General features: G+C 43.5%; 1 protein-coding gene across 8 annotated transcripts in view; it reads left to right on the top strand.

Moving 5' to 3' along the window:
• The first annotated feature begins 2707 nt into the window (after positions 1 to 2707).
• The window catches only part of CFAP70 (cilia and flagella associated protein 70), a 32822-nt gene continuing 11080 nt past the window's right edge, over positions 2708 to 24449 (top strand). The window contains exons 1-19 of one of the 8 annotated variants that reach the window (XM_081887941.1): positions 2708 to 2812; positions 3935 to 4065; positions 4881 to 5063; positions 6392 to 6490; positions 7145 to 7224; positions 8195 to 8371; positions 9878 to 10060; positions 10526 to 10620; positions 11855 to 11954; positions 12880 to 13026; positions 13674 to 13817; positions 14496 to 14576; positions 18016 to 18107; positions 18654 to 18714; positions 20194 to 20385; positions 20632 to 20763; positions 21640 to 21765; positions 23144 to 23277; positions 24224 to 24339. In XM_081887941.1, coding sequence (XP_081744067.1) covers positions 2739 to 2812; positions 3935 to 4065; positions 4881 to 5063; positions 6392 to 6490; positions 7145 to 7224; positions 8195 to 8371; positions 9878 to 10060; positions 10526 to 10620; positions 11855 to 11954; positions 12880 to 13026; positions 13674 to 13817; positions 14496 to 14576; positions 18016 to 18107; positions 18654 to 18714; positions 20194 to 20385; positions 20632 to 20763; positions 21640 to 21765; positions 23144 to 23277; positions 24224 to 24339 — 2347 coding nt within the window. In that variant the 5' untranslated portion in view covers positions 2708 to 2738. Of the gene's footprint in view, positions 2886 to 2952; positions 2972 to 3934; positions 4066 to 4876; positions 5064 to 6391; positions 6491 to 7144; positions 7225 to 8194; positions 8372 to 9877; positions 10061 to 10525; positions 10621 to 11854; positions 11955 to 12879; positions 13027 to 13673; positions 13818 to 14495; positions 14577 to 18015; positions 18108 to 18653; positions 18715 to 20193; positions 20386 to 20631; positions 20764 to 21639; positions 21766 to 23143; positions 23278 to 24223; positions 24340 to 24449 lie in introns of those variants that run through there. The other 7 variants (XM_081887944.1, XM_081887942.1, XM_081887947.1 and 4 more) reach the window with 7 other exon arrangements.

Genomic DNA, 24449 nt, shown 5'->3' with positions numbered 1-24449 from the left:
TGTTCTGGGCACCCTCCAGTTTCTTTGGTGATGTTAGACCAAAGTTTGCTTACTAAATTTATATCAAAGGTTCCCTGGGATGGCCATCCAGTACTTTGTTTTGGCTACCCTAATTCACATAACGTTCTCAAGCGCTCTGGCGTCATTTTGACTCCATATGCCCCTGAGAAGGCTTTCTTAAAATTATTTAACATACACTCAAGAGGTGTATTTTCCCCCTTTGAACCCCCAACTCCCATTGTATGGCCCTGTGAAGTATCCACTCAGTCACTCACAGACACGCTTTGTGGGTTTCCTTGCCTAGTGAAGTCGCCTTACTAGGAACCGAAGTACTGCCCACTCCACACTCAGGTCAGCTACAGATTGCTCTGTACTTTCTCACACATACAATGCGCTGGATACTTCACCACACTCTACCTCCCAATTTTCCCTTTGCCCTACACCAGATCACCATCTGATGTACCCAACCACCTAGCGTACTCAGTTTCCCCTTACTGAGACGCAGAAGTTTGATCAAGACTTCTCTTCCTCCTAATTAATTGGAGGGCCAAAAATCCCTTTGTGCACTTACCCTTGGTTGATTCCCTGTTTCCCCCGGTTCCGTCGCCGCCAGTGAGCAGGGTATCAGACAGACGAGTCTTCTGCGTTCCCCCTGGAAAAATTTACCAGTGCGCGCTGGGAAGCAGTTTAGAGATCCTCTCTCTTGTACCCTGTCCAATAGGGCGAAGGGGCTGCGTTCCAGCAGACCACTTATCCGAGTCGCAGGCACCATAAAATGTAGCACCCTGCTTGTGGTTAACGCTTAGCTGGAATGAAATATTCAACGCAGCAACAGAGAAATTAAAATAATAATTTATTTGTCAGACAAATAAATGAGAGGCTCAGTGGTATATGGTTACCAAGCTCTGGCCTGGCCTCCTGCCATCCTGGCCAGCACTTATATTCCCTTAATCCAGCCCCCTTTGCTCCTCCTGTGGCTGCCTCTGTCCAATCAGCCTGGTTGGAATTCCTATTGGCTGTTTGGTAGAACCAATCACAAAAGATACACCCACAAAAGATACACCCATTTCCTTGCCCTTATAAGGGAGACAAAGAGCTATATATATGACATATAAGTAATAATATATCTTACATGGAATCTTAATTACCAGCTCACCTCTTGCCCTATTGCCTTCTAAAACAAATGTTTAATCTTACATTTTTATGTTCAACAGATGTCAAGGATCTTGAGTTCACATCAACATTGAAAGATTTCCTTCATTTAAGGTTTCTAAACAAATGCCTGACAACTATATATCAAGAGTGCTTGGATGGCGTCTTCTGTCTGGCAGGGGGGCTAGGCTGGTGGCTGACTTAATTTCAGGATAAATACAACTCTTACAACCATATGAAATAAGAATCTAGCATTCCTTAAATCCTTTGCATAATTACATTTAAGCCAATATATTTAAGCTAATATATTTCATACATTATCATAGGTAGCCTCTTAAAAGAATAAAGCTTCTCAAAGTAAAAAGGAAGGAACTCAGTAAAAAACAGCTTTTAAAAGAAGCCTCTTTAGTTTACACTCCTCCTTTCACCCCCCTTTCCAGCCTAAAAATAAAGTAGAAAGAAGCTTCTTCTCCAGCCAAGCCAGTTGCCTTTCCCCAACATTTTATTGCCCTTTTTAACTCTCTCAGTTTAAGAAAGAAACAGCTTTAGAAGATTTCCTAAAAATGTTCTCCTTTTTCTGTCAGCTAAATGTTTTTCCCATTTGCTTCTGGCCTTAGAGAATTCAGCTCAAGGTTTAACGTGAGGCCCATTGGTATCATTTTACTTATTTACCCATTCTTAATAGTGTTTTTTCAGCCTTGGGGCAGCATATGTAATTCTCCCTTTTTATGACTTTGAGAATTGTTTTTTCTACCATAAATCAATGGGGCCCTCTTGTCTTAGGAGAAAACCTCTTGCCAAGGTTTTTTCTGCCTGGCATGAAACATTTTGAAAATCTAAGCCCATTTAATTTAGGAACCTGATCAAGATATAAGCCAATATAAGTCTTGATTAAAAATGCAGTCTATATTCAGATGCCACAATCTCACAGTTTGTATGTCAGTTTAGCCAGTTCTGCATAGTGGAACATGCACTTTGTTTTCTTGCGCCTCATCTGATGGTTATAATTCCCTCCACTTATTATTATTCGCAAATTTATTAAAGAAAGCAGGTGTTGAGAAAAGAAAAAAGCGAAGGAACGGGTGTGGGTGTGTGTGTGTGTAAAAACCCAGAAAAACTGTCAGCTCACATTGACAATACAATAACCACTGATGCCCTCCAAATAGGTATCCAAACTGTGTTGGCCCTTTGGGGGGGGGCTGAAAAAGGGTGTTCCAATGTAGCAAGGGCATTAAGGTCTTCAGACCATTGTGGGTACAGGTATTTCGTTTTCCAGGCTCCAAGTATAAGTCTCTTAGCAACCATTTCAGCTTGCAAAAAAACCCCACACTTGCTAACTCCCTTCAAATCTAGGGGTCTGTGGGCTTCTGCTGCACCCAGTAAATGCAACTCTTGTGGTGAAGACACCGCTGGTACAACAAACGCGTGCCCGGGCAGGCTTATTACTAGGCAGGAGGCGGCTGCGAAACTGCGAAACCCAGTGAGAACCTTCGCTTGCCCACAACAAACATGGCAGCCGGAAGGTCTCGCGAGGCTTCCCTCCGGGCGAAGGAACGGAGAAGAGCTCAAGGCGCCCCTGCGTCGCTATGGCAACGGAAGATGCTCCTGCAACCGTCACTGGGTCTCTGCGCTCTTCTGTTACCTGCGGGCGGGAGGACAGGTGAGCGCCTCTCATTCCCCGCTGCCCCCGGTTCAGCGCTCGCACCCATTTCCATCCAGTGGAGGGCGTGAAGGTGTGTTCCTTTACTTTGATTCCCAAGAGTCGAAAATTTTCCAGTGAAAAGTGAACTTCAGCTTCCCAGGGTTGTATCCATCCAGCGTGAGTCCTGCTTAGAGTAGACCTTAATCAACTTAATGGTTGGCTCAGACCCATAGATTTCAGAGGGTCTGCTCTGAGTAGACGTTAGTTGGACACAGGGTCAAGATAAGCTGTTTCATCCAAAAATACTTGCAGTGGTTTGCATCACAACCCCCTCGACCGCCTTCTCTTAAAAGGGGGTGTTTGTATGTTGTTTTTTTTAAAAAAGAAATCGGTTTAATGTTTATTTATGTTATTTAACATCCCTTTTTGCACACACAAGCCCTGCAGCAGTAATTGACATATTGCTGCCTGAGGCAGAGCAGCAAATGATGTATTTATCACTCAAGTCCAAGTGCTTAGTACTCAAGGCCAGGCAAGTTATTTTGGCACCTAAGACAGAAAATCTCATAAGTGCAGGGGGCGGGGATACAACACTATAAGTACAAATTAGGGCTGCAATACTGTTACTTGGAAGCAACTTACTGAGATGGCTGTTGGATCGCATTGTTGACTTTCAAAAAGGAAGTGATCTGAGAATGTTGGAGATTTATTGCAGCAATCAGCTGCAGGGTTATATTGTGCTATATTACTGCATTTTTGTGCTGTATATTTTATTTTATTAGTTTTCTATCCCTGCCTTTTCTCCAATGGTACATCCCTCCTCTTTAGCTTCAGAACAACACTGCAAGGTAGGTGACATTCAAAAAAAGTTGGGTGGCCCAAGGTCACTCTGTGAGTTTCAAGGCTGAGTGGGGATTTGAACTGGGATCTTCCTGGTCCTATTCTGACACTCTAGCCATCTCATAACACTTTGTTCTATATTACTCTGCATATTCTAGCCTACCTTGCAAGGTTGTTGTTGTTGTTGGAATGGTAAAATTGGGTAGAAACCTAAGTATATCAGTTTGATCCCCTTGGAGGAAAGGCAAGATATATATAAATGATAGTTCATGTTCCTCTTTCTTTTCTTCTTTTATTTAGCTGTATAGACACCTCTATTCACCAGCAGATTCTTCCTTCTAATGGCTGTCTCACCTTCCTTTTTGCATCCCGAGGTTCCGGAAAGATTTGCCAAACTAGTGAACATCACAGTGCTGGATGGACACGACTTGGTAAATTTTTATTTTGAGACCATTTTTATTTATCTTGAGTTCGGTATTTTATTTTGTATAGTACCACCACATTTATTTCACAATATTTATATACCTTTTGATTGTAAAACAAAAGAAAACATCAAGACAGTTTAAATAAAGAATGAAATAATAAAATTATCAGTAAAAAAAACCCGTTAAAAACAACAATTAAAATTTTTTTTCAAAAAATATTAAAATCACTGATAAGGTCCAAATCAGATTAAAGCACATATCAGCATTCTGCATGTCTAGATTGGCTTACCTAAACAAACATGCTTTTAGCAAGTGCCAAAAAGAGTGAAGATGTCAATTGGCAGGGAGTTCCAAAGTGTAGATGCTCTCTTCCACACTCTGTCAGTATTATTAAGTGCTGCACATAAATGAAAAATAAAACAAGTCATGCTCAAAAGTTTAAAGCTAAAAACAAGACCCCTCAGATTAGGGTGGCAAAGAAAGACACATGCTTATATTTCTCTCTAATGTTTTTGAATCTCAAATTTGGTCCACCTTTCAACTTAGGTTTGATCTAGAACAGGGGTGGTGGTCCCCCAGACCCTTTAGGGGGAGTCCCTAGCCTCCTTCCCTGGACTTCTCCAACCCTCCTTGAGTGTTTTTGCCTGGCTGGAATGTGTCCTTAAAGTGAGATAATTCCTCTTGCTTGCTTAAATGGATGGAGAGAGGCATACAGGCATGTGGAGAAGAAGGAGTGTGTGATCTTGTTCAGGTGGTGTGATACTTGAATCTGTCCCATACAAAAAAGACTGAGTGACACCATCTCCCTGTTTGATAGAAAGGTGTCAAAGGAGATGGGCCAGTTACCTTTGTGCGTACCGAATACAATGGCATCGTCCTTGGTGACTCTGCAAAAGTGGAAAGTTCAGCAGAAGGAAGTGCGAAATATAATTTCACTACCACCTTTGACTGCCAGCCTGAAGGGCCACACAGCCTGGATGACATTGCACACAAACCTTTGCTATGTGAGTAAGAGTCTTCCTCCCTTCCTTGTTTCCCCATTTTAAACAGATGCTTCTGAATTGACAGTCACTTAGTCATTTAGAAATTGGGAAAGAAGAGATTGGTTTTGTTCTTTGATTATTTCAAGGGAAACAGTGTATCCTGTGCATATTTCATCCACTAGAACAGGCCTGCAATAACTACGCTCAAAGCACTTTTGTTCCTTAATCTTAATAATCTGGTTTGCCACTGTGAGAACAGAGTGCTGGGCTAGATAGGCCACAGGCCTGATCAGCAAGCTCTTTCTATGTTTTTAGAATTTTTATAGCAACCAGAGCTCTTTTGCAGCCAGAACGTGCAGGAACTCAGTTCTGCCACCTCTCAGGTGGGTGCCATTGCCGTTATAAGAGTACGAAGGAAGCACTCATGGTGAGTTCTGATACCAATTTTTCTAGAAAAATAGCACTGAAAGCAATGAGAAAAGTAGGACTTGCAAAATACTGTCTAGTGAGTTTGTGAGTGAGATGAATTTTGAACTTTGTTTTGTAGCTCCCATGTCACATTTCTGTATTTTTTAAGTTTTATTAAACCAGCCTTGGCTATAGCTCATGGTTTATATAGAGAGAGCTAAACCATGAGCCCAGGTACAGACAATTTGGTAAGTCAAACTGTGACTTACTGCAGTGAAGCGCCAATACATTTAGGGAAGAGCAGAGTGGCTGGGATCTTCTCTCCAGGATCCCACATGTTTGCACCAAGTCATGGCCTGGCTTAGCAATTCTTGAAAACATGGGCCATGAATTACGAAGCTGGCTTGTTTCACTTAACTATAGTTGAGATTAAACACATATTGTAAAAACAGACAGCACCTCCCTCAGTGATCTATCCCTTCAGCATGGTCAGGGTATCATAATGCAACTCATGCCTGCTCATTTTCTTGATATTGTTCTGAATGATTTCTCCAAAATGTGATGCTTTTGAAATTATGGACAGGATCCCTGTTTGGACAGCTAAGTGGGAGATGCAGGGCTGAGCTACTTGTGATTTTTCAATGGCCAAATTACAGGATGGGTTTTTATTTTTGTGCCTGGCTTGGGGAACCCCTGGACCCTGGAAAGGCATGCCAGAGAGAGTTAAACTGGGGTTATTCAAATGATCAGGGGCAGTAGTTTTCTGAGCATCCCTAGGATTTCTGAGAAGCCTAATAATTCTTGAGATGTTCTTCAGTGAGATGATGGTAGGGGTAGCAGCCATTTTTAAAAGAGCAAGCATCCCACTTCCATACTGCTGGGTGCTTCTGCATCATAGATGTTTAAGGAATGTTATCAAATCTTATGTTTGGTATTCCCAGTCACTGTGACAGAAGTCTTACCAAAGGAGAAGAAGCAGAAGGAAGAGAAGACCATGACCCTTGGTCAAGCTGTGATGGACCTTCTACCTTTACTAGAAGGTTAGTGATAGAATTCATCCTTGGTTTGCTTTATCCCTTTCCTTGGATGTTATACAGTGGTCTAGTTCGCACTTAACACTAAGCCATGGCTTGCTTAGTTTAAACTCGGCTTGTTTGATTGTGTAAACTCAGTTCTGTAGCTTGACCAAGAGCAGCTGATGTGGTAGGTGGGTTGGTGTGTCTGGACAGTGTGGGGTGGGGTGGTGGTTGATGTCCGGCTGTGTGGGCAGGCTGGTGAAGCCAATCTGGTGCTGTTACTGGTGCACATGCACAACCCTCCCCTTGCCCCCACACTGGCATACCCCATACAGGTAAGCAGCTGTTGGCAGGAGGGCAGCTCCACATCTCCACACTGACTGCTCCAGAGCTTAACTATGCTTGGTTTGTTCCCAACAACTCATGATCACAAGCCATGGTTTGTTGGCAGCTTACAAACCATGTCTTGTTCTAGTGCTGGCTTGTTATTATCTATGAGCCCATCTTGGTTTGTTAACTATGGCTCATTTGCCTGCTCCATCCCAGATTCTTGCCAGCCTACAGAGCAGCGTGGCAAGAGCAGCTGCGTTTCCTGGTGCTTTCCCAAAAAACTTCCTTTTAACACTGTTTGGCCACACCATCTTTTGTGATTACCCTCCAAAAATTATTTCTCTGCAGGACTCTGTGAATTTAGTGCAACACTTCCACTATACCCTGTGCTAGGCTCTCCCCTGGAGACCCTCCGGCCAGATGCCAAGGTATTTAAAAAAATAATAATAGAGGCATTTCTTCAAAGAAACTGTATGCAGCAACATAACTTCATTATCTATCCTGCCTTTTTGCCTGGCTATATGTTTCCAGCTTAAACTTAATATATAATAAACATAAGGTTTTCTTTTTAAACGTATGACAGTTGACTGAAAAATGTACTCTGTTCCAACTGCTGCTCTCCAAGGGTTGTTTAGTGAGACATGGAAATCCACCCACCCCCAACCCCCTATTTCATTTTTGTGCCTGAAATAAACACCTCCTCATGGTTTATTTGCTTATTAGTGTGTGTGCAGTGCTCATCATTCAAAGCATTTTTATCCAGCTTCAAAGCAAAAATGTTTTAAAAATTACTCCCAGATTGTCTTACAAAAGTGTCAGTGACAAGTAAGGATGGGGAGAAATTTGGTTCAGTTCACACTTAAAGGAGGATCTACCTAATTTGCACTTGCTGAAACAATATGCAAAGTGAAACACAGCCATCCTTCAGATTCACACTTTTCTGAATTCTGCAGTGCATTGCCCAACTAAGTAATGTGTATAATAATGATATACTACAGTAAAGTGTTAATACAAATGCATATATTCTTAAAAATAATATACAAGAATGCATTATATTATGGGAAACAGTTTTGCAAAAATGTGTATATTTGGGGAAACTGCATAGAAAAATGTATTACAAATATTTCCCACTAAAATGCTGATGAGGACCTGTGTTTGTTTTAAATTCCAAGCAGATGTGGAGAACTGAACTTAAGACTTGATAAGATAGTCCCTGCCCCCAAGTTCTTAGTTTATTGACACCACTGACTTAAAATTGATACAACCATCATTCCTTTTTCCTGATGAACTCTGAAAATCCCTGGGATCCCTTGAACACCATGGCAATTTGAACTTGCATAAAAGCAATATACAAGTTTATAGTGCTGGCATACCCCAAACCTGATCTTGTTTTTGTAGTGCGTCATCAACGTAACAGTATCTGTGCAGGAGAGTCTGCTGTCCTCATGGCAGCTGTCCGAGGGCAATCTCCTTAGAGTGACCGTGGAAGGTGTTTATTCAGTCCCTGAAACATTCCTGCCCACTGGGCCCCCACAGAACTATATGATCGGCTTGCAAGTGCCTGCTGTTGGCGAGGTGAGTCCTGCTGAGATCCTGAACTCTTGTCTTTACTGTGCTCTTGCTCATGCTTCTCTTGCTGTAGTCACAGGGTGCTGTGATTGGGGTGACTAGTTGGTAATAGCCAATAAGACCTTCTGTGGAAGCTGGAGCTTCCAGGAGGTTGGAGAAGAGGATTCAACGTCACTGCCCCATCCCCACCCTGCAGTTCCCTGTTAGTCTCCTCTCCAGAGCAATGGGAGAGCCAGCTGTCAGTCTTCGAGTCTGGTGAGAAGATCAGTCCCCTCTGAACTGTATTTAAGCCTGGCTTCTGAGCCTTCTTAGAATAAGACCCACACCATCACTAGAATTTTATTGCCTGTTAACTTTCTTTTTTTTGCTTTGTACATGAGTATATTAATTATTTTGTAATAATTGAATTTATTCTCTGTCTACTAAATCATTGATTTTTTTTTTTGGCTTCCTTTGTATTTATATAATGTTTTTATAAACCTTTCTTTCTGCAATCTCCATCCTGCAATGTTGTGTATTTGATAATAAATGGATGTCCATTGTAAACTGCTTTGGGCACAGCTTACTGTGAAAAGGTGGCATATAAATGAAGTAAATCAATTAACTGAGGTAAAAACCAGAGACTTCTCGCTCCAGTTGTAAGATACTAGATTTCTAATTAGTTAGTTACATAATTGATTCTTTAATTAATTATGATAGTTTCTGGCATAGTGGATGGCAAGATGAACAATGTAGATTTGGGTGGACACAGGACAGGAGCAGAGAATAGGATGGAAATCACTGTCTCCTTACATCCATATGCATGGTACACTTAATGCAGAGTGCAGTACACTTAACACATAGTACTGTACACTTCCTACCCCTCAGCGTTTGTTCCCTAAGATGGCTGTCTCACCCTGCCTAATGGTAGGGCCAGCCCTGTGAATTCAGATCCATACACAACATGATAGATGTGGAGGTGGCAAACCATCCCCTGCCTCTGCCCCTGGAATTGTTGTGTGGCCTTCAGCAAGTCACTGGCTCATTCCTTGAACAAGCCTCAGGTTTAATGATGGTCCCCTGTTTGGATTTGGAGGGCAAGTACAAGTCATAGTTTGTCAGTATGGATGTGAAGCAGGAACTCAGAGGGGAAATTAGAGCCTGTGAGGGATGAAGGATCAGGGAGGAGGAAGAATATGAGCATGAGGTTTGCTCATGTGATGCCAAATTGGGGTTTTGTGTTAGAAACACGCTGAGCCACTGTTTTTCTACCTCCCTTGTAAAATTTGGAAAATAGTGGCCTGTCTCATACGAGCCATTTGGGGGATGCTACAGTGGAAACTTAAAAGGCACTTTGCAAATTAAAAGACCTATATAAATCACTCTTAGTCCTCTCTTTTGTAACTATATTGGGGTGTTTATTAGGGTGTGTCTGTACCCCATTTGTATCCACGCCACTCTATACTATACTGCATATGTGTGTATGTTACTTTGCTGATTACGTGAATCCTTTATCCTTTATGATCATTCCAGAAAGAATGCCCCTTCCTGTTCAAGAATGGAGTACTGAAGTTTGGTGGTGAGAAAGAACCACTACCCCGGCCCAAAAAGTGGCCGGTCACCAACATCTTAGCACCAGGGGGGCAGAATATCCCAGACTCCTTTATCGTTGGTGGTGCTTACGAGGAGGAGGATGGAGAGCTGAACACACCGGAGGTGACTTTGAAAGAAAGAACTGGGACAGAATATAACCAGAGTAGCTATTTAGAATCATAAAAATGTGATAATTGCTGGGATAAGTCAGGCCAGTGCCTAGTTTTTCCTGAAACCTTGTCTTTTCGTACTGGAGAGCCAACAGAGAGTATAATAGCCAGAAATGAATGCGATGACTTACACTTCTAAGTCTAATGTGCAAAACAAGCGTAGGAAGCATCAGAAGGATGGTGTTCGGAGGGAAGCATCTTCCGAGATATGCTTGCTTCCACTCATCAACTTTAACTCTAGAATGTACTTTGCCCATTCTGTCCCATCCCCCCAAATTTGTTTCTAGTGCCACCATTGAAAATAAGCACTAATTTATATAGTGACTGAAATGAGGGTTTCCTGCTGCAGAATTTATCATTTTCTTTACATGATGATTTCTAGAGCTTCTAAATGTTTCTTTTCTTGCTTTCTTTTTAGGATAGAGATCTCAGGATCCAGGCAGAAACTGTTAAAAAACGGATTATGTGGGACTTGGAAAGGCGCTGCTACTTAGATCCTCTTGCTGTGATCTGGTGAGAAAACATAGGCCTTTCTCCATGGGCTCATAACTTACATAGAGTGGCCCAAAGGAACTAGATGAGGCCTACTGCAATATAGTGGCTAATAGCAAAGAACTGGCACTCTTGTGGGAGACAACTTCAGACACTATTGGGTGGCCAAGATCTGACTGGCCTTGACCTGTACAAAAGTTATTGTGGCAGTTACTGAGATAAAGCTCTATATCAGTGCTAAGTAAGTGTTAAGGGAAGAGCCAGAGCTCAGTGGCAGAGCATCTTCTTTGCATGCAGAAGGTCCCTGGTTCAATACCCGAGCATCTCCAAGTAGGGCTGGGAGAGACTTCCTGCCTGATACCTGCTGCCAGTCAGCATAGACAAAACAGAACTGGAAGGACCAATGGTTTTACTCAGTAAAGGGCACCTTCCTACATACCTGTGTGCATCTATGGCTTGGTTTGCAGTGGTGTCTGTGTCACATCAGATTATTAGTAATAGTATTGTAACATTTATATCTTGCCTTTGCTTCAAGGAATTCAAGGTATTAAGCATGGCCCCCTCACCCCATTTTATCTTCATAACAACCTTGTGGGGTAGGTTAGGCAGAGAGAGAAAGTGACCAGCCCAGGGTCACCCACTGGGGAGGGCTATGAGAATATAAACCTGGGTTTTCCCCATTCCTAGTCCTAAATAGGTAACCGTACTGACTGCCAATGACTGCAGGGGTGCAAACAACCCATGCATTCTGCAAAACAAATAGGAATAACCATAATGGTGAGTAAGTGACATGTTGCTTGAATTTCTGGTACTGAACAGAAAGCGGCTATTGCTCTGTGTCTGCTTCTCTGTGATGCAAACTCTCTACACCTGGCATTAGCAGTGAGAGTGGCAACAAAATTTAGAGCCAAACCAGAAGTGTCAGTCAGGACTCCATTACTTGGCTATGACTGCTAGCTGACACACATGTTTTCTGAGCAAAGATGTATGGTATAGCCACATTTTCAGGTGTATTCATACCATTGGTGGCCATTTTGTTCATTGATACAAAAGACTAATTGGTGTTTCATCTTCATTATATTCCATATTTTCCTCCCAACAGCCTTGTGAGGTAGATTAGCTGACAGATGGTGACTTCAGGGGCAAGTGGGAATTTGAACCCCAGTCTCCCAAATCCTGGTCCAGCGCTCTAACCATTACATCACACTGGTCTAGAATAATTATTGTTTTCTGCCTGTCTTTCTCTATGCCACAGTTTTCGAAAGCGGATTGCAGATTGTCGGTACTGGCCTGTGGAGATGACCAGAGTGCCTGTGGTCACTTCCACCAAAACAAAAGGTGGAAAAGGAGACAAGGTAAAGCATCTGTTATGCTTAAGCATGAAAGGTGAGAACAAGTGGATGCTTAAATGTTGCCTTGATTCATTTGCTAGAGGTATTATGCCTGGGGAAAATCTGCAGCTTAATGAAGAAGTTCAGCCTTCCAGAGGAGAGTCAGTCATGAACCAAGTGTGGACTTTGGTTGGCATTAATGGAGGCAGAATGTGTGCGTATTAGAGACCTGAATCACGTATACACATTATTATTATTTTATATTTTGCATTACCCAGAGAAACATAAAAAGGTTTCAAAGCAAAAGAAGAGCATTCGTATAATTAAAAGTGTTTAATCATACTGGTAGAGCCCTCGTGGATGCTACGAGCCATTGCCCTATCTCTTTTGTTGTTACTTGCCTGAATGTGTTCTTGAGACAAAAATGAGCTCTGATTATTGATCAGTTGGTTTTTCTTTATTACCCATGCAAGAGGCTGATTTCCTTTTTGTTCCTTGTCTCAGGGAGGCTCAGCCGGAAGTTCCTTTCTTTGCCAGGACTTCATGCCATAGTGCTGCCTAAAACGTTTTCTTGAAAGCAAGGCCTTGTCCCACTTGCTTGGGCTTTCACCCAGCATACATTTGAGAGCACTTATACCCATCTGCCCCATGATTATCTCCAAGATCATTTTGATCACTTGCCTCCTGGTTATGAACTCCCTTCCTTGCAGACTCTCCGTGGTCCAAACCTGAGCACCTTTCACAAGCCCTGTGAAGCTTGCATATTTCAGGATGACTTTCAGTGCTCGGAGCTGAGTCAGCAAATGATGGGGAAAGTTCTGGGAATTTGCTGAAATGTTCTTCTGTTTTGTTGCTGTGATTCTGTTCCCTCTTTGCTTTGCCTGCTTGCAGTGAGCTTTCAGGACTATAGATTGAGGTGATCTATAAATCTCTGTTTTTCAATTTCCAGGGAGGAGGAGGTGGCGGAGAAGAGGAGCAGATTTCCTTTCATGGTGTGGCTTACATCAACGCAGTGCCTTTGCTCTATCCTGGGGTGAAGCGGATCCGGGGTGCATTCCGGGTCTACCCTTACCTTGACAATGAGGTGTTTGAAAAGGTAAGAACCTGCACTAAGTGGTCTGCCTTTCACTTGATGCTCTTGCCATGGGTCTCAGCAAGTGAGGTGAGTCTTGCATGCTTGAACAGGAGAAAAGAGGAAAGGCTTTAGCCTATCCCAGGATATATCTTGATGGAGCTAGGAATACCACGCTGAAGACAGATGTAATATTTCAAATATTTAAGGCACTAAGATTACAGAGTTGCAAACATCCAACCTATGTTAGAATATCTGGTCTAAAAGGGGAAGACAAGAGCCAACTGGTTGCCTGGGAGCAGTTACTACATGCCATAGGCAAACAGTTGAAGTGGCTGTTTATAAGCCTGTCATATTGATAGAGGAATTGCAGTGAGTTCTTCACCCATGGTGTGAGACCAGCTTCTGCCAAGACCCTAAGTCAGTCTTCAGTCCTGTCAGTCTTCCTTCCGTTTTTTGAAAGCTCCTTGTCTATGTCCACCTGTTAAGCCTTCCCATTATTTTTAAAAGGGAACATTTTCAGACAGTAGCCAAACTCTCTCAGGGACTGCAGTGGAGAGGAGAGGTATCTTGCCAGTGTTGTGTGCATTAGCTGATCAGGTAGATTGGGGGGCGGGGGGAGCTTGAACAAAATGCAGACAGTAGACCCCTTTCCTTCTCTCTTGTTTCAGACGAAGTGTCTCTTCAGTCTTTTCCGTGACATCGGCCACCAGACAGCCCTGAATAAGTTAGGGCTGCTCACCCCACATACCAAAGGTATCCTTGGGAAGACCACAAAGGAAGACAGGCCTGCTAAAGAGGTCGTAATGAGAAAGGTGAATGTGGAGAGAAAGTCCTGGTGAAATTCCTGATGTGTTTGAAAACAAAGAATTACTTGGCAAGGAGGGCAAACAGCAATGAGGGGATTGTGCTTTGCATAACAAGAGCTGGGGATCTTTGGCCCTCCAGATGAAGCAGAACTTTGCATCCGCTTCAGCAAGGATGTTCAGTGGCTAGGTATGATGGCAGCTGTTGTTCAGCAACATCTGAAGAACCAAAGTTCCCACCTGGAAGCCTCCTATATAACCACTGTAAATGCCACGTCCCAAAATGACTGCAGAATCATGGATAATGAATACGGAGAACACCCCGTGTCTGTTCCTGAGGGTCAAGTCAAAGCAGCACCAGGCCTGTAACAGCTGCAGTGTTTTCTTTGGCCTATGGTGGCCCATAGCAGAGTGCCTTGCGGTGGGCTGCTCAGCCAGTGGCAGTGGGCAGCAGCTGCAACGCTGAAGTTGAGACAGCTGGCTGGCTCTATCCACTATTTAGTTTTCTTACAATGCCTCAAGGAAATGCTTTGAGGTCCTTACTATGGAAAGTGGAACTGCAGATAGGCTCTAGGTCACATGGCTACCATAGTTCTGGCCTTGGGGAACAGAAAGGCAGAAGCTGATTGGACGGAAGCTTCCCATGTAGCAGCTGTGCTAAATCTGATCATTGTTATTTTTTAAAAGGCATCTAATATTGTGAGAAGGGACACATCTGATACCACAATTGAAGCGGCAATATCTATATGCCAGAACATTGAAGGACAGGTAAATATATTCCTTAAGTGGATGACCGGGAAATTGTGGACTCGAATGTGTTTTAAAAGCTGGGACACAGGTCTGTGTCATGTGAAACCCGTGGATTAATAAGGGAGTGCCACTTTACTACGAGTGTGTCTGTGACATGTAGTGGGTTTGCTGACATGTGATATCATGCTGTAGTTTGGCATTGCATGAACAAACCCTGTGCTCACACTTCTTCCCCTTTTCTCCTCTGTGCTCTGTTTTAATTAGTTACTTTGTTTTTCATAGAAACCGTAACTTGCCATGCCACCTGAACAATGGTTTGGGCAGACCATTAAAATGAAGATTATAAACCACAAATTGATCTTTGCACTAGGTTTAGGCAAATCATGGTTTGCTGGTTGAGATGTAACTTGGAAATCATGATCTCTATGAAGTAGCTCATTAAAGTGAAGCATGTGAGGGGAGTGAGGCAGGGGAATGCACAAGTACAGGCCTCATTCATGCAACACTATCACCATGGTTTGGTGTTAACATGTTAACCAAACCACATGAAGTGGGATTGAAGACTTAGGAGTGGAGTATATTTCTGTATATTTGGTTAGTAAGATAGTATATTACAGTGGTACCTCTGGTTACGTACTTAATTTGTTCTGGAGGTCCATTCTTAACCTGAAACCGTTCTTAACCTGAGGTACCAATTTAGCTAATGGGGCCGCCATGCCACCACCGCACGATTTCTGTTCTCATCCTGATGGAAAGTTCTTAACCCAAGGTACTACTTCCAGGTTAGCAGAGTCTGTAACCTGAAGATTGTAACCCAAGGTGTTTGTAACCCGAGGTACCACTGTTGTTTTCTTTTAATGCCATCTTGGGCTGTATGCTGGTTGCAGTGTTAGAAACTGAGATAAGAAAGCCAGGAGCTAAAAGGCACCTTAAACCTAAGTTATGGGCACAACAAAAGAATGTCTAGGTGCACATTTTTTATAACAAGAATACAAAACTGAAAATGAATGAACAGCAGCTAAAATATTATGTTCATTTTTCACATGGCCTAGTCCTTCCCCTGCCCACTCCCCCTAATATTCTTAAGAGGGTCTCTTCTCCAGTCTTCAGAGAGTAGCTGGAAGTGGGAAGGCAGAAAAAGGTCCTCCTTTCCTTCCACTCTGCAGTTTTAGTTTGAAATCTTAGGCACAGTACCGCGCCCAGAGCTCAGAAGCTGCTTGTGCTAATGAAATTCCCTGTCACAAAATGCGCCTAGAACACTGGCTGGTTGTATCGTGCTGGCTTCCCATCATACAAGGCCTGAATTTGCAGAACTTGATTGTTAGTCAGAAAGCTAATGATGTGCCACTCAAAAGCCTTTGTCGGTGGATTTTATACAATAGTGTAGACAACAAGGGAGCTAATATTTCTTAATAAAAGGAACAAGCAAGATCCTGATATGGAAATATGTGTTCCTTCACCTACCAGAAAGTATTTTCTGAAAATATGGGCTGCCCTCCCATATTTCTTTCTGCCTCCCTTGTTTCTTAAAGTCTCTCCCCTGCTTGTTTAAACATTATTCTTTAGTTTTATTTATCAGTCTACCAATCTGTCAACCAATCAGTTTTCTCATTTCTTCCTCATTTGAAACAGGTGAAAGAATGAGGATCCAACAGTCTGAAATGGTGCCAGTCTGTCATAGCTTTCTTTATTATAAAATAGTAATTTCCTTTCTTATATATAAAATAATGAAATGATATATAGATGAAAGTTATCAGATGAAAAGTGGAACATCTGTCTTAACTTCTAGTCCTAATTGCTTCCCTGTGTGTGAATATTAAATAAAACCATTTATATGGGGGCATATAAATTGAGCAAAATGTTGAAGATGCAGCATAGATAAGGCAGATTTAGCAGATTTGATTGCCCCTAAAAAGAATTATTGGAAAGATGCAATTAAATATAATGGGATATATGTTATTCTGAGAGCAATTCCATTAAAATTCCATTATACTGTTTGGTAATATTAAGTCTTGTGCTTCAGTGTCTGTTAGTAGGGATATATGCTTTTAGTAGCAAACATTATTGCTGCTTTTAAATTGGAACCCAAGACGATTCCAATTAATGACAGGCAGAGCAATCAATGAGGTGGTGCAAAGGGAGAATCTCTGGCAGAGACCAACATTTCCTAAGCCCCATCCACTTTTGCCAGTTAGGGTTCAAGGTGTGTTTCGAGGCAGATGTTCCTTTTTAAATTTTCCCTATTCAGTCGGTTTTTAGTTATTATCATTGTTATATTATTTTATTTAGATTTAAGTCTCCCAAATGTCTTACAATACTGTTAAAAACATGAGTAAATAGATTAGCAAAAAACAGCAGTCGTGAGAAACGTGGGCAGCACACTAATAATAATAATCCATTGACACTAATGGGAGGGGTATTGATGACCAATTCCTGGTTGCTGTACTTTTTTGGACTTTCTGTGGGTGAGACAGGAATGAATCAAATGAATCTTGTGGTTCAAAGCATTTTCACAGGCAAAACTTTTGATGTATTCCAAAATGGACATTAATTGGTGTGATTGAACCACTAGAGAAGCACACTTAGCCTATCATGTACAGTTTACTCTCAGTGGGTGTATTCCATATAAAACTGATTTGGCCATTTTACAGTAGAAGCTTCCTGTACACTGTGCTGGTTAGCGAGTGCCTGCAGTGTCACAATCCCACTCCCTCATGCCTGCCATCCCTGGAGCTGTTTTACCATTTTTTCCTTGTGACAAATCAGCACTTTTCATGCAATGCTTGAAACTTTATTCTTAAAAGGTGGATAACTCACCTAAAGAACGCGGGTGGCGCTGTGGGTAAAACCTCAGTGCCTAGGACTTGCTGATCGCATGGTTGGCGGTTTGAATCCCCGCGGCGGGGTGCGCTCCTGTCGTTCGGTCCCAGCACCTGCCAACCTAGCAGTTCGAAAGCACCCCCGGGGGCAAGTAGATAAATAGGGACCGCTTACCAGCGGGAAGGTAAACGGCGTTCCATGTGCTGCACTAGCTCGCCAGATGCAGCTTGTCACGCCACGTGACCCGGAAGTGTCTGTGGACAGCGCTGGCTCCCAGCCTATAGAGTGAGATGAGCGCACAACCCTAGAGTCTGTCAAGACTGGCCCGTACGGGCAGGGGTACCTTTACCTTTTTAACTCACCTAAAGCTAGCAGGAAGGGCACAGCAGGTGTTGATTGAAATTAGAATCACTGACAGATTCATCTGTTGAATGCAACGTGAAGGCAGAGAAACAGTTAATGTAAAGCCTATGGTGGCCAGAATGCTTGTTGCTATTAGGAATTCCCACCCTCCACTTCCTCTTTTGCACTGGCCGGTATATGGTGTGAGAGAGATGCAAACTGTTTAATCTTCATCTATGAAAATGCTCTTAAGATCTTAAGACTGAGAAAGTGTCAACCTGCTTTGTCTTTTCAGCAATATATAGAAAGCGGGACGTATATTGTGATAGAGTTTGCGTTGGACAAACCTTTGGTGCCCAAGCGTTTGCCAGAGGAGCTCGCCAACCGGTGCGCATGGGCAGTGTGATCTGGGGAGGGAGGGATCTCAAGGAACACTTTCTATAAAATTTATCATGTATCCTAAAGTGCTCTGTAAATTCTCCTTCAGTGGAGTAGGTTCTCCTGAGATGGGTTATTCCTTCCATTTGCTCCATGGGCAAGGCCAGGCCAGTTACTACAGATTTTTAATCTTCCATGGTGTCCTGTTCTGACCATGAGCTAGAGTGGAAAACATCTGAAGGTGGCACAGTCAGTTGGTTGGTAGCAAGAAAGGTCATGCTAGAGTTGTAGGACCTTGGACAGCTCCAGCAAATTGCATGCTTTTACAAAGGTCCTATTCACACTATCATTAGGGCTAGGAGAGAAATTAGATTCTGTTTGCATTTAAAGGCAAAATGACCCTAATGCATAGTTTTCGGTCTGGGTTTTAGTCTGGGATCTGACTTGTGGAACTCCTGGCTCATAGACTTAAGTGTTGGGATCTGGGTCTAGGGTCAACATTTGTGTATAGAATTGCAGACTTGGAACCCACTGAATTTTGTCTTGCACATACAGGGTAAAGGAGATGATTCCTCCACGCCCTCAACTCCCTCGAAGGACTGCAGGAGCTAAGAAGGTATAGAGCAGAATAAGTGTACTCACCCAGCTTTCTGTACACTGCCTGGGGGAGTGGGGAACTGAAAATTCTGTGCTAGGAAAAGCTTAGTGCTGCAAACCTAATAGTTTGCACAAATGTGCATATTATCTCTTACTGTGTGTAATTTATTTTGCCCCACTTGCCACAATTTATTCTGGTTTGTCTTGTTATGGGGACTTAAGCAGCACACATAAGCTGCACCACCCCCCAACCACTAGAAATATTGTTCAGCCACCCTAGGGCTTCTGAAAGCTCAACAGGCATTGTGTTCTTACACATACTTCCAAGCATTTATGTGTTACCATGAGAGCTATAAACATGCCTTTAAAAGGGGGAGGAAATAGAGAATTGCTGGAAATCCTCATTATTGCATTAAGCAGATATTTTGCTTCCCTATAGAATCACGACACATACACAGCCCTGAGAATTTGGTTAAGTGGTACACTATCAGAGTCTACATGCCACTTCCTTATGTGGTGAGTCTTTGGGCTGAAAGCTAACCTGTCTCCTGATTGGAGGTCTGTGATTCTGAAGGGATCCTACTCACCTTGCACACATTTGCCAAATAAAGTAAGAATAAAAGCCATGTAGAGGGTTCCTGTTTTATCTTTGCAGCAGTCTTGTGAGGTAGGTTAAACTGAGACACAGGCCCAAGGTCATTCAGTGAAGTTCATGGCTGAGTGGGGCTTTGAACTGAGATCCCCTTGGTCCTCCTAGTCTGACTCTGTCTGCCATGCCGGGCTACCTCTAGCATGGGATGACAATAAACACTGTCTCTTGCTTTCAGCCATCACCCAGCTGTGTTGCCTGTGCCCCTACTCTAACACCCACGATGGGTTTTTCCGGTCTCAACGCTCCGTGCAATTTGCTGCCAAGGAGTGTGGTGGAGTCTCCTTCTTTGGAGATCTTTAAGCAGAGGCTTGACAACCATATGTCAGGAGTGCTCTGATGGTGTTTCCTGCTTGGCAGGGGGTTGGACTCGATGGCCCTTGTGGTCTCTTCCAACTCTATGATTCTATGATTCTATGAATTCTCTTTCAGTGCTTTGATGCTCCAGAACATACATTGCAACAGTTTTCCTTATCTGGGTATCTAAGCACAGACTTGCACTGCACCTTGCACTTTTTTGGGAGGGAAGTCTTTCAGAGACTTCACTGGTGATAAACTGGTACAGTATATTCAGTCAGAACGGTTCTTTCCAAGCAAGAGTTCAGATGAGTCACTCGTTGTCTCAGTCTTTTCTTAGGAACATAGGAAAACGCCTTATGCCGAGCCAGACAAGTGGTATTTCTAGCTCAGTATTATCTACTACACTGACTGGCAGTGTCTCTCCAGGGTTTCAGACTGGGGTTTCTCCCAGCCCTATCTGGTGGTGCCAGGGATTCAACCTGGGACCTTTTGCATACAAGACAAATGTTCTCCCACTGAGCTTCTGCCTTTATTTCTCTGTCTTTTTAGGCAGTAGAAGATTACCACACTCAGGTCACCAGCATTGCTGAGGCCATTCTGGATGAGTATCACGAGCTGTTTGGCAGGCAGTTGGTTGAAGGGTATGCCATTGACAGCCACACCCTGGAGAACCAGAAATGCCAGCTCAACTATGAGCTCAACAGCTCTGGGAAATACTTTGCATTTAAGGAGCAAATCAAGGTATAAGCTCCATTTCAATTCATTTCTTTTGTACATGGTTGTTACATCAGTGAATTTCTTCATCACTTTCTGTGATAAAATGATACCTTGCTGAATCCCCCTGCATTTTAAAAGTCACGTTTTATTTAAATCTAATTTAGCCCAGTAGGGGGATTAAAACCTGTATTTTCTGGATTTCTGTCTCCCCACTCCCAAAAATGTGTTTGAGTCCTTTGGGGTCAACTGGAGGGTTTGTGTTCCCTGCAGCATGCCGTGGTGAAAATTGTGCGAGAAAAGTACTTGAAAACAACTGCATTCGACAACTTGGACCAGCTCCAAGCTTTTCTGAGTGAGCTGTACGTGTACCTGGTGGATCAGATGCATGTTGCTCTGAATCAGGTAAGGCCAGCTTGGAAGAGAAAGGCACACCTTAACAAGTGTCACATCTACAAAGCATTGTTTTATTCTTGGGACTGTTTCAGGACTTGTCAGAGGTTGGAGTAAGAATCAGTGTTGGAAGCTGTTTATGCTTTAATCAGGATTTTGGACTGTCAATTACTAGTCTATGGCTTCTATACTATGCTGGGGTTGCCCTACAACTCCCTTCTGCCCCAGCCAGCACAGCAGTACAGTCGTACCTTGGCTGTTGAACGCCTTGGTTTTTGTACATTTTGGTTCCCAAACGCCGCAAACCCAGAAGTGAGTGTTCCAGTTTGCGAACGTGCTTTGGAACACAAACGTCAAACACAGCTTCCACAGCTTCTGACTGAGTGTAGGAAGCTCCTGCAGCCAATCGGAAGCTGCGCCTTGGTTTTTGAACGTTTTTGGAAGTCGAACAGACTTCCAGAACGAATTCCGTTTGAGAACCAAGGTGAGGCTGTAGTCCAAAATGTGTGGAAGGCACTGAAGGTTGGGGTACAATATTTTCAAGCGTCATTGGAGAAACATAAGGGAGTTGCCAGCCAAGGCAAACAAATCCAGCCACACCCACCACCATCCAGATGTTTGGCATACATAAGGAGGTAACTCCCCTTACAGCAAGTCAGACCATTGGGCCTGTCTACCTCAGTATTGTCTGCACTGACTGGCAGTGGCTGTCTAGGAATCTTGGACGTAGGCAGGTTTAGCCCAGGTGGTTCTGTAACCCCATCACATATTATTTACGCACCAAGGGGCAACCTTCCAACCACCCCATTATTACTGAAAATCCCATTCAAGTGTAAGCCTCTGCCATTTGATCTGTAATAGTTGCATTATTCTCTTACCTTTGGGCAGGTGCTATCCCAGCAGACCCCCAGCCCTCCTCCTCCCAGCTTTACCACCTCCGAGCAGCTCCGTCTTTTTGCCCGCGAAGCCCAGAACAACGGAGACTATAACTTGGCAGCGACTTACTACCAGGAGGTACCAGAACTGCTGCTCCTCTCCAAGCAGAGCAGCTGCAGGAACAAAGAGTCTCTCTGGTGTTAAGGCAGAATTGGAGACGTTTAGAAAGGATGTTTTCATCATTTGCATTTTAGGATGTGTTAAAAATCCTAAGGGGCTGTGGGAGGGTGGGAGGGATTTTTTTTGGGGGGGGGTATCCATGTCTTTTGCAGCTAGAGGCAAGATGTGAGAGAGGTGGGATTTGAACCAATACAGCCCATTTTCTTGGGGAAACATAGGGGGTGCATATTGTTTAATAAGGTTGTAAGGCCAAAAACTGAGGTGGTAAAACAACTCCCAGGCTGTATGGCTTTGGACTGTGGGCAAAGGATTACATGAGTAAATGCTCCTCCATTTAAAACTGCCCACACATGGAAGGCAGGTATATAAGGGAGAAGTGTTCTATGCCAGCTTTCTCCCTGACATGCTAGATTTCTCTGTTCTGGGTCCCCGCCTCCTCTGATGGGAAACATTCAACCATGCATCCACCCCTGCTCACAGTTCATGCCACCTAAACTGCTCTTTCTTTGAACTAGGCCTCATTGACTGAGATCTTGAGCGTCAGAAAGAATATTTCCCAGATAAGACTGACTAGTAATGACCTTTACTGTTGGGTGGGTGCATGACAGTGCCTACTTCTCTAATAATGTGTGACTTGGCTTGTTTATATAATTGGCACTATTTTATTATTTTTTTGCTTCTTTAGCACCATTTATTTTTGAAAGATTTCTATTCAGTCAAATGGTCTCCAAGCAACTTGCAAGAAATCTAAAACAATTCAAGAAACGCTGCTCATCCCTCACAAGTTGGGTGGCTAAGAAATGTGGGGGGTGAATGATGCTGAAGAGTTTTCCCCAGACCTCTGCTGCTGTGGGAACTGGAAGAAATATTCCCCTGCCTCAGTCCTCTTTGCATGTACTGCCAAGCTAAATATCACAGTCTTGTGATTTGTGGCTCTTTAGCTCAGCAGTGGGGCTCTCTGCTCTGCTGCCTGGCGCCATATACCATTAGCCTCTTTTCAGGTTGTGGCACATAGGGCTGCTGGGCAGCTGACTATGCTGGGCTAGATGGATCATCTTTGGTCTGATCCAGTATAAGGCAGCTCCAGTACACATATAGTTAGATGGACCAGAGAACCTCTGCAGGGGTTTTGTCCAGGTTCATAATGGCTCACAAACCCTGAGGCCGAATTAAAATCAAGTAAGACTAATAGGATGTCTGTCAGCCTTCAGAATTTGGAGCATGATCAGGTGACTCATCAGAAGGATGGAGCCCCATTTCTAATGTGCAGTTTTTATCCATTCAAAACCCTGGAACATCAGGGAGTCAACTTACGCAATGGTGTTTCCATCCCCAGAGATTGTCTCGTGACCGCCAGGATATCCAGAGTTGGTTGGATTATGGCACTTTCTGTCTGCTGACTGAAAACAATCTCAAAGCCCAGGAGTGCTTCCGTGAGGCTGTTAGCCTGGACCCAAATCACCTACCCAGGTAGTACTTGGTATCAGGAGGCAGGCAGGGAGGGGAGATGTGTGGCCTTGTTCAGACAATTCTCAAGGGGCAAGAAAGGCTTTGTGTAGCTGAGGAATACTGAGGGCATTTCTCCCCTCCAGCTAAAAATAGTACAGTATACCGTAGGTGCAACACTTGGAGGCTGAGCTGTAACATGTCCTGATCTCACACCTTTTTTAAAGGGAAAAAATAGAATGGCTGGGCACATGGGCTTCTGTGCATATATATGTCACTAGTGCTCATGCTGCTGCTGTCCTGCTCACAGTCTGTTGTTGCAAGCATCAGCACCTTTGAAGGTGACCCAGAAAGTACAACTAATCCTGAATGCAGCAGCTAGACTGGTGACTGGGAGCAGCCACCAAGACTACATGAAAGACCTACATTGGCTCCCAGTATGTTTCTGAGATGCATCTTCAGCATATTATGAAAACTAAATAATGAAGATGTTGGGTGCAGCTGTGCACCCTAGTATTCTGCAGCCTAGTAGCTGCTACAGAGAATGTCTTCTGTGAGGGGAACCTCTCCAACAAAAAAACCTTCTGAAGCCAGTGGAATTATCACGAAGTGCCCCCTGGGTGATATTAACACCCAGGGAGGCTTGTAGGGAAGTAGGGGGTCTTTCAGATATTGGGTTGAACTTGGGTCCCATGGAAATCAGTGGGGTAAATTAGTCATAATTTAAAGTGCAATGACGGGAGACATTGGGTGGTAGGCAACTAAGTTTTACTCAGAGTAGAGTCATTGAAATTAATGAGCATGGCTAAGTTAGGCTCATAATTTCAACGGGTCTAGTCTGAGTCACACTTAGTTGCCTTCCATCCTTACTGTAGTGGAAACGCTCAAAGGCTACACAGTGCAGTGGGCTCTTGCTTGCTTGCTTTTTGCAAGTGGGCAGCTGCTTCAGTCTTTGGTTTTGTCTGCCCAGCATACTGCTCTGTGGCATCATGGCTGTGATGCTGGAGAACTATGAAGATGCTGAGGTCTTCTTTGAGGACGCCACCTGCTTGGAACCCTCCAGCATTCTGGCCTGGACCATCTTAGGTAGGTCAGCTGGATTTGCTGGTGTGGTCTTGTTAATGAGCTTTATCCTGGTATTCTCTTCATCGGTACTGGGCACAACTCTGACATCGTAGGATTCCCTCTGCACACAT

The sequence above is a fragment of the Podarcis melisellensis genome (assembly GCF_964234715.1).
Source record: "Podarcis melisellensis genome assembly, chromosome: 14".
NCBI lineage: Eukaryota > Metazoa > Chordata > Lepidosauria > Squamata > Lacertidae > Podarcis > Podarcis melisellensis.
Note: the sequence above shows the minus strand (reverse complement) of the source record. Positions and strands in the feature narration are given on the sequence as shown.